This window comes from Heloderma suspectum, chromosome 1 (genome assembly GCF_057233095.1).
Source record: "Heloderma suspectum isolate Gila_16-S chromosome 1, 16-S_ref, whole genome shotgun sequence".
NCBI lineage: Eukaryota > Metazoa > Chordata > Lepidosauria > Squamata > Helodermatidae > Heloderma > Heloderma suspectum.
In genome coordinates, this window is record NC_139458.1 from 71268120 (window position 1) to 71283693 (window position 15574).

The window sequence follows — 15574 nt, forward strand, 5'->3', positions numbered from 1 at the left end:
AGCCTATAAATATGTACTGATGGCTCAAGTGATAGAATTCTTGTTGAGATGAAATGTGGTAGGCTATAGCTCTTTCATTGTATGTACACTGCATCTGGAGTTGGGTTTGCACAGACCTTATGCACATATAAATTATATGCATAAAGAGAAACCCTGCAAAAAGCAGGACCCCAGCTGCATGTAGAGTCTTTTCACTGAACACATGGAGGAAGGTGGGAGATGTTTCTTCTCTCTCTCCTGTTGTCTTTCCACCCCATACTTTGTAAACAGATCTGTGCTTTGTTACTCGTGGCTTACACTTGCAAATGGAGCCTCTTAAATCTATTTAAGCAAGATATTTTACTAGCTTGAATATTTTCTTTCCAGAAAAACATAGTTGTGGCAGCCAACAAGGTCTCGAGCAAAGTGACAGCCGTTTCATTCTCTGAGGACTGCAGCTACTTTGTTACAGCTGGAAACCGCCACATCAAATTTTGGTACTTGGATGATAGCAAAACCTCTAAGGTAAGAAGCACGATGAGGAACTGCCTGTCTGTCAGTGATGGGGAGTTCTTCTGCTGTAGTTGACGGGGAGAAACAGGCAAGAGAGATAACACATGGCCTCCAGAAGATTTTGTGTTATGCCCATGACTCATTGCTTGTCATTTCCCAAGCAGCTTCAGACATATAGCAAATCTCTTCTTATCATTGTTGATGCTGCCTTTGTGGGGGAAGGAAATGCTTTTTCCCATAATTATGACATCTTCAATCAGTGTATCTGAGTAATTCTCTTCAGACTATCTAGGCTTACCAATACAGAGAAGTCTTAACATGTTGTTCCATTTTGCTAGGTGAATGCTACGGTCCCCTTGCTGGGGCGTTCTGGTTTGCTCGGGGAACTGAGGAACAACTTCTTCACAGATGTGGCTTGTGGCAGGGGTAAAAAAGCAGACAGCACTTTCTGTATCACTTCCTCAGGTCTCCTGTGTGAATTCAATGAAAAGAGGCTGCTGGACAAATGGGTGGAGCTGAGAGTAAGTTCTGAATCTGTAGCACTTGGACATATGTTCATGGGAGGTTGGGAACAATGATTGGAATACGCCAAGCCCCATAAGCTGTTGTCCCAGGGTATGGTATGAAGGCGCATGATGCTGCAAGCTTGCTGAAATTAAGCAGGTCTGACTCTCTGGTCAATGTCTGGATAGGAGACTGCCTGGGAACCCTCTGTATGGAAGAAAGGTGGGATATAATATCTATAATAATAAAAGAGGGTTTGTGTCTATCTGTCCTTCAGTCAGCACCGTTGCACCAAGACCATGAAACATAGACACCTGAAATTTGGCATACATACGAAGGGGACCCTAGTGGTGTGCATCTCAGGGTTTAATTTAAACTTTAAATGCATGAATCAATTTTAATTAATTTAAATGTGTCCACGTGGTTGAAGCTTGCAGTAACATCTTCAGCCACTGGGGCAGACTTCCCTAACCAGCACATAGCTTTGCAGTCCATACAGTTTGATGAGTAGGCCAAAGGACAGGCAGGTAACTGAGGACAAGAAATAGTGACTTGGTCATTGGCCATGCTAGCTGGGAGTGATGGGGCTTGTAGTCCATCACATCTAAAGGGCACCAGGTTGGGGAAGGCTATACTGTGTGAACTGACCATGGTGCAAAGTTGACCTTAGAAGTAGTAATAGATCTAGATAATTTGTGCTCTATAGACATCTAATGCTGTGTTGCTGCTGAACAACATTGTGAAAACTTTCTCTTCCTTGTGGAGCAATAGACTTTTGTGGGTTTTAAAAAAACATGCCCAGATCCCCTAACCCTTTGCTTACTTTCCAAGTTGAATGTCTTTCTGTCTTTTCCTTCTTTTCTTTCTGCACTGAAATTGCCGTTTCTCTTTTTCTTAGAACACAGACAGCTTCACAGTAAGTCAGAATGAAGTCATGCTTCCAGCACTCAACTTTCCATCATGCCTCCCATCTGTTGCCATTTTTTTTTGCAATTGTGCAAATTGCAGTAGAATGTTTGTTTGTTTTAAGTGGAATAAGGCTGGATCTAAATCACGAAGCATATTTATACTTTAATACAGGGTTAGCTTCCTTTCCTGATAAAGAGGATTTCTTTCACAATAAGATGTACAAGTGGAACCTGCAGTAAAAAGTTGCAGTGCTGAGTGTTCATGTTCACTGTCCCAGTCGGCCAGCCATGCTCTTCTCCATGATACCCCATTCCATTGTTCCTTCCATCTGGTTTTCAGATGTTCTTTCCCTGAACATTAAGTCGGCATGCTATGGCTACTGGGCATACACAGTTGTCACTAGGCTGCTTTTGGATCTTTGCCAAGGATTCTTTTCTAAATATTTCTTTTCATACTTCTGCAAACCTCAGGGTTCCCCAAGCTTGCTAATATTTTCCTTTAGTACATGGGTGGTTCTGTTTTGACAACATAAACAACAGCACTCACAATTTTAACATCAAAAATAGAGGGAATTATGATAATAGTTGTCCTAGGAAGTACAAGAGAGAAAAGGTCTGGTTAGAATGGAAATCTAGACTCCAGGATTCTTCTTTACATTTGGCGGTTTCATCACATCTTGGTTCACATTTTTTCTTTTCCTTGTTTCCTTTTTCCTGACTTCTGTTTTCCATGTGCCTTATCATGATCTACATGTTCGTTTGGGGAAGAATGCTGCTCATGTTCATGTCTTGTGTCCTCAGACTACGGTGGCAAACTGCATCTCTGTGAACCACGACTACATCTTCTGTGGCTGTGCTGACGGCACCGTACGGATTTTTAATCCTTCTAACCTTCACTTTGTGACAACACTCCCTAAACCGCACTTCCTGGGAACAGACATTTCCAGCGTCACTGAAGCCAGGTAGGAAAAGGAGAGGCCCCAAAGCCTAATGCAGTACCTCTTTTCTCATGACAAAATTTTGACAGGATGTTTTCCTGCATGATGGCACAAAATGGCAAGAGCGTTTGGGTTCTTGATCCTGTTTTATCCCATTGTAATTGATGTAAAGAGAGTCCATAGCTCAGTGTAGGAGTACGTGCTTTGTTTGTAGAAGGATCCAGGTTCAGTACGTGGAATCTTCTGTTAAAGCCTCTGAGGTAACAAGCTGAAAATATCTCTTCCTTGGCATTGTCAGTCTATGTAAACCACCCTCCCCAAACCTGGTGCCCTCCAGAAGTTCTGGACTACAACTTCTATGATCCCTAGCCAGCATGGCCAATGGAGATGCTTGGAGTTGTAGTTCCATACATCTGGAAGGCACCAGGTTGGGAAAGGTTGACACAGATAGTATGGGATAAAGGAGACAACAGCCTGACAAGGTAAAAGGCAGCTTTGTATATTATGTGCCTCCTCATATATGTGCCTTCTTGCTTCTTTCTCCCAAAGTTATTCCTTTTTGCTCTTCTACATCTTTTAAAAGAAAACTTGTTGCTTACTTCCCCCACCTCCCTTTTCTCATCTTCCTACTAGTCTTTTGGGAGTTGATATAGGTGGAACAAGCTTCTCTTGGAATATTTGGTGTTGGATATTTGGAAACATATACACATGCCTGAAAACCTCTTTTGTTGCCCTCTCAAAGTGTTTTAATTAAATGCACATCTGTCAAGAAATAAGCTTGATACAAAGAGACACTCAGATCACCTCCTGTTTATCTTCTTCTTGCCTCCCCATGACTCCACACATGGGGGGCTAGTTCACATGACACAAGTGTGATTAATAATCCATGGTGGCTTATTAACCACCCCTGTGGGTGCCAGCTGATTTCCCTAATTACCCTCGCTGGGTGCGAGTTGTTGTGACATCTGAACCTGGCAAGGGTGGGTGGTGGCTGGGGTGGTTATCAAATCACCCAGAACCTACTGCACTTTGCATAACAGACCCACAGCAACAAGCCACCATGGCCAGGTTTGCACAACATATCAAGCTGGGCTGCTGAGGGTAATTATGCTAATCCCCCCGGCATGCGACTGGCAAGTGCAGGGTGGTTAACAAGCTGCCGTGGCTTATTAACCACCCTGCGATTGTGCAAAGCAGGTCTCTGCTTTTTCACTTTGAAAAAACAAAGTACTCTGTGTGATATGTCTGCTCAACTCTGGAAGTTGTAGCTTGGAAAGCCATGGTCATGTGTAGTGTGGTCCCTTGGCACGTTCATAGGTAGCTCCCTTTGGACTGCAGTTTTGTCCTGCTTAGCCAGACTTCTACTGGGAAGGGAGGATGAACCACTAAGGAGAGTTGCATCTTAAAATTGGGAAGATTTGAAATGGGAAACTAGGCATGGAACAGGGCATCTATTTGTTCCACTTTTAAAAGACTCATGTTGTTGGAAGACTTGATCAAGAAAACCCTGCATGTTGGATCTTTTTTCTTTTCTTTTTTTAAAAAACAATTTCTTCCAGCCCTGTGCCTGTCATTCCTTTCCAAGCAGTGAAAATCATGTGGTTCTAAAGTATGGGGCTTGGGAGCTGATCACAATTATAGTTGCATGCACTTTATTTTTACTTTAAAAGAAGCTGAAACACACAGTTGTCATTATAACCAATTCATGGAGTATGTTCTTTGTCTCAAATACTTCTGACAGCCCACGGCTTCATTAATTACTTGGCTTTCAGTACAATCTCTCCTACATTCTTTGGTCTGCCAGTTCTCAAAAACTGACCCCTTCAAGTGCCCTAGCACTGTTGATCTTAAACAATATCCTCATGGTACTTATTTGATATTCCATTATTCCATACATTTCAGTTGCTGTTCTAGTTGCGTGGGAGCAAATAGAACGGTTTGTTGCTCATATGTTTTTCTCCAGTAAAATGTCTGTGCAGTGGTCTGTTTGGAAACTGATGAGCACCTGAGATGGGGGCTGCATAATAAGCAATAATAACACTTAGCAGTCAGTGTAGACTTTTAACATTTACATTTTGGAGCCTCCCCCGCCGCAATGTGCAGGAACCCCTTCCTGGTCTATTATTTTTCTGTTTTCCTGTCCAGCATATCCATATATGGAAGAGCCACATTGAAAATAGGGAAGGTGATAATATATGGTCTGTATTATGGTCCCTATTATATAACACTTTTCCAGAGTAACAGAAAGAAAAGAGACAAAAATTACAGAGTAAAAAAAAGCAAAAAATGTATCCTTTTCCTGAGTACCTTAAAAACTAAATTTTGACAATGGGGTGTTAACAGAGGAAGGGGTATAAAGAGAAAAACAAAGGTAATAGGTGAATAAATATGTATTTTTACACACAAAGCTTGTAGATAGCCATTTCTAGTGAGTAAGAATTCTGTAGTCTCCAGGTGAGCAGGTACAGAGGTTTTTGGACAGGGGAAGGGTTGGCTAAGTGTATCTTTTTTAATTTAATATTTTATTAATTTTGAACATTAAATTGAACAAAGGACAATAACAGCGTACTAAACAGCCAGACAATGCCAACATTTCGTCTTCCTTATAATGACAGATTGGGCTATCAAAATATTGTAATTTGTTGACTATTCCAAAATTGTTTAAAGCACGTCTGTTGTTGCTTAAACTTAGCAGAAGACTGACCTCCCTGACTAGCTCTAATAATCCAAATTTATTTATTTAGAACTGCAAAATCCCATATCTTAATGTACCACTCTCTCATTCTTAGAATTTAATTAGATATCCAATGCTTTGCACTCTAGCAGCAACAATAATTTGACAAAGGAGTGTTTCCTTATCCTTATTTATCAGCCATTTACAGTTTATTAGTAAAGAAATCTTAGGATCAAGAGGTAACTATTCCCCCAGAATGTTATTAACCGATACTAACACTTGTTCCCAATATCTCTTACTGACAGAGGCAGGGTAGCCAGTTGTGCCTACGCTGCCACCAGCAATGGTAAAATTTCCATCCCCACCCCAGTTACATATCCAGCTCATCTCAGAATACTTCTGCTGAATCTTTGCAATCCTCGTTAGAGTTATATACCATTTATACTCACATTTTTATACAATTTTGTTTCAGTGAAGTAGTTATTGTATATTGAGCCACCTGTTTTCATAGAGAGTTCCATGTTCCTATAAACACCTCTGATTGAAGATATTTGTTCTATTTATTAATATACACTAGGTGTTTTTTATATTCAATATGATATTATATACCTGAGATAATGACTTATTTGGTCTATCACCTAATATTTATACCAACTGATATTGCCTGCCCCATGCCTGATCCAGCTTTGCTTCACATGGAGTGTTTATAGTGGATTCAGAATAGGTTACTCACTTACGTTTGTGGGTCATTTTCATGACGTCATCATTGTCTGGTGCCTCTCCCGCTGTATTTTGGATTTATTCCACAATAATTTAACTTGCTGAAAATGTAGTAACAAATATACGCCGCTATGAAAGAGCTTGTGAAAGATGTGTACTTCCTGGATAGGCTAGTGCGATATTGCTGCAGTGTTGCATTGCCATCTGCTGGCCGTATAAATGGAACATATGTAATTTCCCCCACAAAGGAAGGAGCCAAAAAAACAAGGGGGGAGGAAAGGGGGAGGCACATGTATTGTGCCCATCGTGATTCCTGAAGGACACTGCAAGAAGAAAGCTCGGTAAGGGGGCATCATGTGATGTAGCTCCAAGTCTTGTAAAAATGCCTAATTTGAAAAAGGTCATTTTTTCTTCAATGCTGTTGATGTGCCACAAATGATTGATGTAGATATATGTGGGCTGGTGTTCTAGTGGCTTCCATAGATTTATGACCACACATACTTATGAACACATACAGATGTGCATTCAGAGATAGGGGCAAACTGCTTTGGAGCCCTCAAGGCTGAGGGCCCCCAATGTATTGGTTTATACTGTCTATGGCAAAACAAGTTTGTGCCTATCCAACCTTTGACCTTCAGGGCTGTGGCTTACAGTGTCAAATAGAAAGCCTATTCCCAGAATTCCCTGCAGTCAGGGGTGTTGCTGTGTAATTAAGGGCAAAATCCTATGCATGTTTAGAAAGGAAAAAGTGCTACAACTCCAAGCATCCCTCAGCCAGCATGGCTGGCTGGGGGATGTTGAGAGTTATAGGACTTTTTTCTGTCTAAACATACATAGGATTGCGCCTTAAAAGATTCTGAGCATGGGCCCATAAGCCCACCCTGAGAATAATATATCAGCATTTTGCAGAAGGGTTAAAAGCTGAAGAATGCTAATATCCTAATTTATATTTGTAGATGCAAATTCTGAAATAATTACTAAAATGTATTTATGTTTCACAGAAGGCAAGTCAATTTGCCATCCAAATCACCATAATTTCTTCAGTTAATTTGCAGCCCATCCCCAGATCACCAAAATCACTAGTTCCTCTCCTATTAATTCATCCCAATTAATATCCCACACAGGTCCTGCTCCAAATCACATTTCCTTTCAATTAATTGCTCCCATTCATCATAACCTCTCAGATCTCTCTCTCCCTCTCCCTCTCCCTCTCCCTCTCTCTCTGTCTCTCTCTCTCTCACACACACACACACACACACACCCTAGTGGTACAGAATGTAGACATCAGTGACATTTTCTTAAAGCTCATAAGAGAACAAACTTGTTGCAACAACCTAGATGTCACTAGTTTGGCATAATTGTAAGATCATGGCATCTGGCCCCATCACTTCCTGGCATATAGAAGGGGAAGAAATGGAAGCAGTGACAGATTTTATTTTCTTGGGCTCCAAGATCACCACAGATGGTGACATTAACCATGAAATTAAAAGACGCTTGCTCCTTGGGAGGAAAGCTATGGCAAACCTAGACAGCATAGTAAGAAGCAGAGACATCACCTTGCCAACAAAGGTCCGCATAATCAAAGCTATGGTTTTCCCAGTAGCAACATATGGCTATGAGAGCTGGACTATAAGGAAGGCTGAGCGCCGAAGAATTGATGCCTTCGAACTGTGGTGCTGAGAAGACTCTTACGAGTCCCCTGGACTGCAAGGAGGTCAAATCAGTCCATCCTAAAGGAAATCAACCCTGACTGCTCATTGGAAGGACAGATACTGAAGCTGAAGCTCAACTATTTTGGCCACCTAATGCGAAGAGAAAATCCCTGGAAAAGACCCTGATGCTGGGAAAGATTGAAGGCAAAAGGAGAAGGGGACGGCAGAGGATGAGATGGCTAGATAGCATCACCGATGCAATGAATATGAACTTGAGCACACTCCGGGAGAGAGCGGACAACAGGGAGGCCTGGCGTGCTATGGTCCATGGGGTCACGAAGAGTCGGACACGACTTAACGACTGAACAACAACAATATCGGCTACAAAGAAGCTGGCTTTCTATGCTCCTGATATAAACATTTTTAAGACAGGGATGCCATTCTTGTGGGCTTAGCATTCACTTGTACAAATGCATTCAGCCTTAAATGTGACATCTGTTAATATGGCCTTTTAGTTAAAAGGCTGTTTGTATTTAAACAACATTCTTGTGGGGCCATCCACAAATTACATGCAAATGTATGTAATGCAAAGCAGATTTGGGAGGCTGAGATTTTTGAGCCCTGGATGAGCAGGTCATTATTTTCTGCTAGGTAATTATTTGAAAGCCATATGGGGTGGGGGGAACTTCATGCCATGGCAGGGAAGCAAGGATGTGTAGGGCTGGGTATTCATTGTGGGATGAAGTGTGAGAAGGAAAGTAAGGCTTAGGGGAGGTCATCCTTGGTAGAGATTACAGAGAAGATAGGGCAGACAAATACCACAAGACTCGTCACGCCTGATGCAAGGAAGCTAAATTTGACTCTTTTGGCACTCTTCTGGCACTCCACAGCAGCTACAGATGCCTTTCCCCTAAAATATATATATATATATAATTCGGAAAAAATCTTTTTGGCTCGACCTGCAGACTTCGGGCTGTGAGGGTTGGGTGTCCACGGGTGAATATGCCCCCCGAACCTCCTGAAGTTTCCCACACCTGATGTACATGAGGCATTTTGAACACTAAATAGCTATATAAATGTGTAGCAGTAGAACTAATAAGTGGTGATTGTTGGCAGAGCAGGCAATCTTTGCCCCTTCTGATTTTACTTTGTCAGTTCTTTTTTATACCTCCTTATTCATAAATCAATCATTTAACAATTAACCATTGTTCTCTCTTTTCACAGCCGGCTCTTCTCCAGTGTGACCGATGCCAAGTATCCAGACACCATTGCCTTGACCTTTGACCCCAATAACCAGTGGCTATCATGTGTTTATAATGATCACAGCTTGTATGTGTGGGATGTCAAAGACCCCAAGAAAGTGGGCAAGGTTTATTCTGCCTTATACCACTCCTCATGTGTTTGGAACGTTGAGGTAACTAAAGATTTAAAATGTTGTGATGTGAGGGTGGGAGAAGCAGAGTTGGAGCCGAGGTAACAAGAGTGATTGTTGGTCTCCTTGCTGACTGGTTACAAAACGGAAGCGTTTCAAAATTAAGGAGCTAATTCTCTTTATGGCAAGTGTCCCCAAACAGTCTTTCCTTCTCTTTTGCTAATGAGTTTTCCCTGCATGCTTGGGTTCAGGCTGTAGGAAGAAGCAATATTTTGGATGTTCAGTAATGACTGGCTAAACCTATGGGAATGGAAGCTAATTGTGGGGTGGGGGCAGAGAGAGAGGGAAGTAGAGGGAGGAAAAGCAACCCTTTCTATTCCAATGACTGAAAATAGTGTACAGGCTAAAACCAGGGGCCAAGCTCAAGCATTTATTGTTAATGATTTAAAATAAACTCCCTAAGAACATAAGAAAAGCCATGCTGGATCAGACCACGGGTCCATCTAGTCCAGCGTCCATCTTAAGTGATGTCCTCCCAACCACAGCTTCTGAATTTGGTCACTGTGACATCCCTGCCCCAAGTTATACTTTCTTCAGCTTCCACCTGTTGAAACTGAAAACCCCCTCAGGACATCGGCCTCCACTTTAGTCAGTTGTCTTCACTGACACACAAAGCTTCCACCCCTTTTATTCTGGGTTAAAGAGACACCCAATATGCCTGATTGGTTCCCTCTACCCAATACAGCTGGGGTCACGAAGAGTCGGACACGACTGAACGAACAACCCAATACAGGAGAAGTAACAAGGAAATATGTTTCCTAATGGTAGCACAATAAGTCAAACAAAAACACATGGGATTCTGTGTTAAAAACAAATAAAATATATTAAACACAAAAACATTATATATACTATTATTAATAAATCTATACTTGGTCCTAACCTACCTACTCTTCCCCTTCTAAATCCTGGTTCCCAAACCCCACTAACTAGATGTACATTCCTTGAGAGCCTAATCCCTGTCCGACTGACTGTCAACTCTCTCCTTTTATAACCTCAGAATCCCCCCATTCCCCCCCACACACACACCCCTTCCATCTTTCATTCATTCTCAAACGTCCTTTTAACCCTAACTTACCTGGGTTACACTTAACAATGCAAGCACATACATTAATATGACAAGCACAGGTTACAGTCACCCCAAATTAGGTCCTCCTTTGATGCGAAGGGATTGCCTCCTTTTCTATGGCAGGAAGGGCAGCATCAGTTATGGAGGGTTACAGCCCGTGTTTTAGAATAGAGGCTGTATTTCTTATGCTGCTTTGTTCTTGACGTGCCTTCAGGTGTACCCCGAGGTGAAGGATAGCAATCAGTCTTGCTTGCCCCCAAACTCTTTCATCACCTGCTCCTCTGATAACACCATCCGCCTCTGGAACACCGAGAGCTCCAGCATCCATGCCGCCACTCTGCATCGGAACATCCTAAGCAATGTAAACATCTCTTTTGGTCTGAAATTCATCATGTGCACTTATTGTTAACGTAAGACAAAAAGGAGAAGGTCAGCCAGTTTTATACTGAATGTGCATTCTAGGCAATGTAGCTTTTACTTTTGTTTACAGATGTAAATGTAACAAGCAAGTTAAGTTTCACTTGTGAAAGCAGCCCTGGATTTGTCTAACCATTGTAATCTATACTGTTGCTTCAGGTTTTTTTCTTTCACAATGCTTGGGACCTTAACAAGTATAACCAAACACTGCTACTTCAGCTTGCCAAAACACATTATATTCATATTATATTCTGTTTGGTTTTACAATAAAAATGAGCAGTGAGTCCTCACCTAAGTAAGTGGTCCTCTGCAGCTAAATGTGAATGTTGGCATTGTTTTTGGTATCTTTGTGAGCGCAAGTGAAGTGAAAATAGTTTCTGCTTATGTGTAAGTGGCATAACGCTGTATATCTGCCTTTAGGATGGTTTTGGCTGTAGGACACGTTCTGAAAAAGAATATCAGGCTGAGTTGTTGATTTAAGGTTCTCCCAAAATTGGGTGAATTAGATACAGAAGAAGCTGTTTTAATCTCTCCCCCACTCGTGCTGATGGCAAGCATGTTTCCAGCCTAGCAGATGCTATTGTCTTTGCTGTTCTTGGAAAAGAATGAACTAGCCATCAGTGCTGTTTGTATTCTGAGCTTGCCTTTGCTTTCATCTGCTTGCTTCATATGGAACCTCTTGGTTTTTTTCTTCATTAGGATCTGATGAAGATTATCTATGTAGATGAAAACACTCAGGCCCTCTTGGACACTGAGTACAACTCAGGTGGAGGTGTGGACAAGGCTGACACACAGGCCCTAGATGCAAAAGTGGGGATTCGCACAGTGTGCGTGAGCCCTACAGGGGAGCACCTGGCCTCAGGGGATAGGATAGGCACTCTCAGGTAAGCTTAGGAGTCTTGGAGAGGCTTCACCTTTGGTAATAACATAGCACCGAAAGATCCTTTCTGACCATCTGCCTGATTTCAGGATCTATGAGCTGAAGCCTCTGAGAGAGATGCTGAAGGTAGAAGCCCATGATTCTGAAATCCTCTGCCTTGAGTACTCCAGACCTGAGACAGGTAAGAAGAGTTCAGCTCTGATTCTCTCGTTGCTTGCTTGTTGGCATCCTGAAGTGAACCAATTATGTTCTCTTCCATCAAACTATGTAGTTTTCTTAGTAGATATGATACAATAGCAAGGCACAAAAGATGAAAATATGGGGGAGACTTAATCTTCCAATTCTAAATTCGCAATCATATTTAGGCCATTACTTTTTGTTTAATTGGCACAATGAAACATTGGGAACCTTTCCTTGTGTGTTCAGTTCCACTGTACCAAAACATATTACAGTTCTTCTGAAGTTCAGCTTGAGAGAAGAATTTAAAAACAAAACGAAACAAAAAACCCTGTGGAATGGAAGGTTGTCACTTTTCAGTAAAGATTTTGCTCTTTTCTTATCTTAATGACAGGGTTGAAGCTTCTAGCATCAGCCAGTCGGGACAGACTGATCCATGTTTTGGATGCAGGGAAGGATTATAGCCTGCAACAGACTCTGGATGAGCATTCATCCTCCATCACAGCAGTGAAGTTTGCAGGTAATGAGATCATGTACATCTGTCTTTGTTAGCATAAGTCAACAAGCCAACACTTGTTCCTCATTGCAGTTGCAAGTAGCAGATAGACACTGGCAACTTTACTAATTGAGTTCTGTATTTTGGTCCCTTGGGTATGGCTCTTGGGGCTCATGATCGTTTCCTTACATCTCCTCTGCATAAGATTCTGGTTCTTTTCCTCTGGAGTATTAGAAACTGTCCAGTTAGAGAGAAGACTACTGGGGTGCTTCCAGATGAGGCTTTTATAGTGTCATCACCCTGCCTCATTCGCAGAATTTTATGTGTGGTCCAGATAACAACATCTTCCACTCATAACCCTCCCATGTTTTTCCGCCACTTTTCCATCATGTTTCTTACCACAGAAATTCTGTTAAGGAAAAAAAGATGGAATTGGTGCACAGTGCCTTCTGATTTTGTAGAAAAATCTACAAAAACCTACAAAATCTGGAAAAACTCCAGCTTAGTGTAGAGTTTGAACACCAAAGCATTTATTAGCTAATGCTAATCATTCAAGTGATCAGTAAGATATCCTCACCCCCTTTCTCTTTGTGCTTTTCCTTATATCACATGTGGTTTGGCTGTTTTGCTTATTTGCAGATATTCCCCGTGGTACACCTACCCTCTATTTGTGGTTCAGATTGTACAGGTTAATCTGCGAAGGTCTAGTGAATGGGTGGTTCTGCCTTCCAGCAGGAGGTTAGAGTAGAAGGCCTTTTGGTGCCAACTGACTTGCAATTTTATGATGTAGATTGAATTACTGTTCTTCAGATGCTCAGCTATCCTAAATAGGATGGGCATTCCCTTCAACTCCTCCGTCCCGTAATGAAAAGTGCAGCAGTGGCTTGCTGTGCCCCATTCCCATAGAGCAAAACCCGATGGGAGTCGGTACTATGCTTCTAGCCCTGCAGATGTTTAAACTAACTGTATCTCTGTATGTATATAGTCCCGTTGTGTTTTTCCAGTTAAGTATATTTTACTTTAATAGGGAAAATGTGTTCTATTCTTGTTGCCTGAGTACATACAGTCTTCTAACAAACTGAGACTGTGCATTGCTTTTCAATTTCCCCCCTCCTAGTAGTTTATAATTATAGATGCTTTCTAGACCTCTCTGGCTGTCTGAGATTCAGTGTGGTGTAGTAGACAGAATGCATTGCTTGGACTTGGGACACATGTGTTCAAATCCCTGCTCAGACAAGAGGCTAGCTGGATGATCTTGGGCCAGCCACAACTTTTCAGCCTAACATATCTCACAGGATGGTTATGAGGATCAAATAGTATGGGTCCTGTTGCTGTGCTCCACCAGGGCATTGTCACGGTCAAAGACCCAGACCCCTCGTCCTCAGAGCACAAGGATCCTAACAGATCAGGGGAAGGGCTTGACTGCAGAAGGGCACCGGGAGGTTCCCTAGTTCTCCAGGAAGGCCCCATGGGGCAGTTCCCCAGAATCTAGAGGAGGCCGCATTGCCATCTGTGGGTTCTGAGAACATGAAGATACCACCATGCTGCAGCTCCTTCTGTGTTATCGCAACCTGAGGCTGTTGAAACAGGCCAGGGGGCTGTCTTCATGAGCAATTTAGTGCAAAGGCAGAGCAGTCTGCATTCCTTCAGGACAGAAGACGTCATCACCAGTCTGCTGCCAACCAGCCACTTCCCTCTTTAGAAGCCACATCTTCTGAAACTCCTTTTACTCTGACTTTTTTTTACTGAAAGCAGCTCCCTGGCAGTTATACCACAGTGTGCCATGTCTCCCCGCATTAAATCCTGGGTGTGCCTCTGTGTCCTGGCAGTGATGTGGTCAAGGGGTGGGATGCCCCGTTCCTTCTTGTTTCTCCAATGGGAGTAGTTTTTCCCATTAAGAAAATCCCCAGGAGCCCAGCAACGACCCTTCACATTACTGCAGTAGTGGGAACACTCAATCACTTTAAGCAGCCTGCTTTTAATCTTTAACGTATCTCCCCCTTCTGTGCATGTTTACTTAGAAGTAAGAAATAAATCTCGCTCCCCTGCAGTGTAAAGGGTTAAAGGCTAACTTTAGCAACTCGCCCTAAAGCATTCTTTTACTTCTCCATTGCTCTCTTAAATGTTGTGCTTCTTTGATGCTCTGTAGTTTCTCTGATGTAAAGTCAGTTCTCCGTTGTTATGTCAAGTCCCTTCTCTGCTTTATCGCTTTATTGCAGCTTCTCGTTATGAGCAGGTAAAGGGAAGGGACATGTGTGGAAGCATTAGGCAAAAGTGCGCACATGGGGAAAAATGGGGTGGGAGCAATAAATCTGTGGCAGATTGCTGGAATGCGGTGAAATTGGGGTGGGGGAAGCTCTCAGGGGGAGCCTTCAGATTCTGCACTGGAGAACTGGGGATTTTGGCTTCTTCAGGGAAATCTGCACACATGGGGAAAATTAGTTGCTCTCCATTCATAATAATGTAGTAGCAGGGGGGAGTCTGGACTGGGGCAAGAAACAATCCTTTCTCATTGGTTGAGCAGCTCCTGCCAGTTGGATGGCATTCAGTTCTACTCCCCCTCCCCCAGAAGTATGTTTATTTCAAGTGCTGTGTGACTCCTGAAAACCGGATTTTAAAGGTACGCTACTGTCAGTCCTTGCTGGCTGACTGCAGCTGGTATGCAATGGCTGCAATAAATCACTTGCCAATAAGCTGGGTAATAAACCTGCTCAAGGCCAGGGAAGGAGGGAGGATGTCCAGAGCCTGAAAGTTTGCCAATTCCACAGAGACGAGGCAGAGGTAAGTCATTTTGGCAGTCCAGAGTCAAACACCAGGAATTCAAGAGTATAGGATGAGGTCCAGGCTCAGGGTCTAAGGTGAGGCTGATGAGATTCCATCACTCGGAGCGCTCCATTGTGCTACTCTGTTTCCTGTCTCCCTGGGAGAGATGATTCCAGCTTGATCTGAATCCACTGAATATGACTTGCCCCAAATCCTCAATATAAACTGGACCTCATAGTGCCCAACGATGCTAGGCCCTCCCTGCTAGGCTCGCTGGCTGAAACAGAAAAGATATCCATCTTGCTCTCTCAAATCAGATGGAGCCTGGTTTGCTATGGTGAGAAGGGCCACTCCTATGTTTGTCTCTGGCTCCAAAGGGAGGCTTTCCCCAGCTTAATTGCAGCATGGACAGAGAGGTCGCAGTGGCTTAGTGGTTAAGACGCTGAACTGCAGAC

General features: G+C 42.7%; 1 protein-coding gene across 1 annotated transcript in view; it reads left to right on the forward strand.

The window, feature by feature from the left end:
* The window catches only part of MAPKBP1 (mitogen-activated protein kinase binding protein 1), a 164068-nt gene that overhangs the window by 99199 nt on the left and 49295 nt on the right, over positions 1–15574 (forward strand). The window contains exons 7-14 of the mRNA XM_084846278.1: positions 367–504; positions 831–1013; positions 2706–2866; positions 9113–9302; positions 10601–10747; positions 11503–11687; positions 11773–11864; positions 12255–12380. Coding sequence (XP_084702404.1) covers positions 367–504; positions 831–1013; positions 2706–2866; positions 9113–9302; positions 10601–10747; positions 11503–11687; positions 11773–11864; positions 12255–12380 — 1222 coding nt within the window. The remainder of the gene's footprint in view (positions 1–366; positions 505–830; positions 1014–2705; positions 2867–9112; positions 9303–10600; positions 10748–11502; positions 11688–11772; positions 11865–12254; positions 12381–15574) is intronic.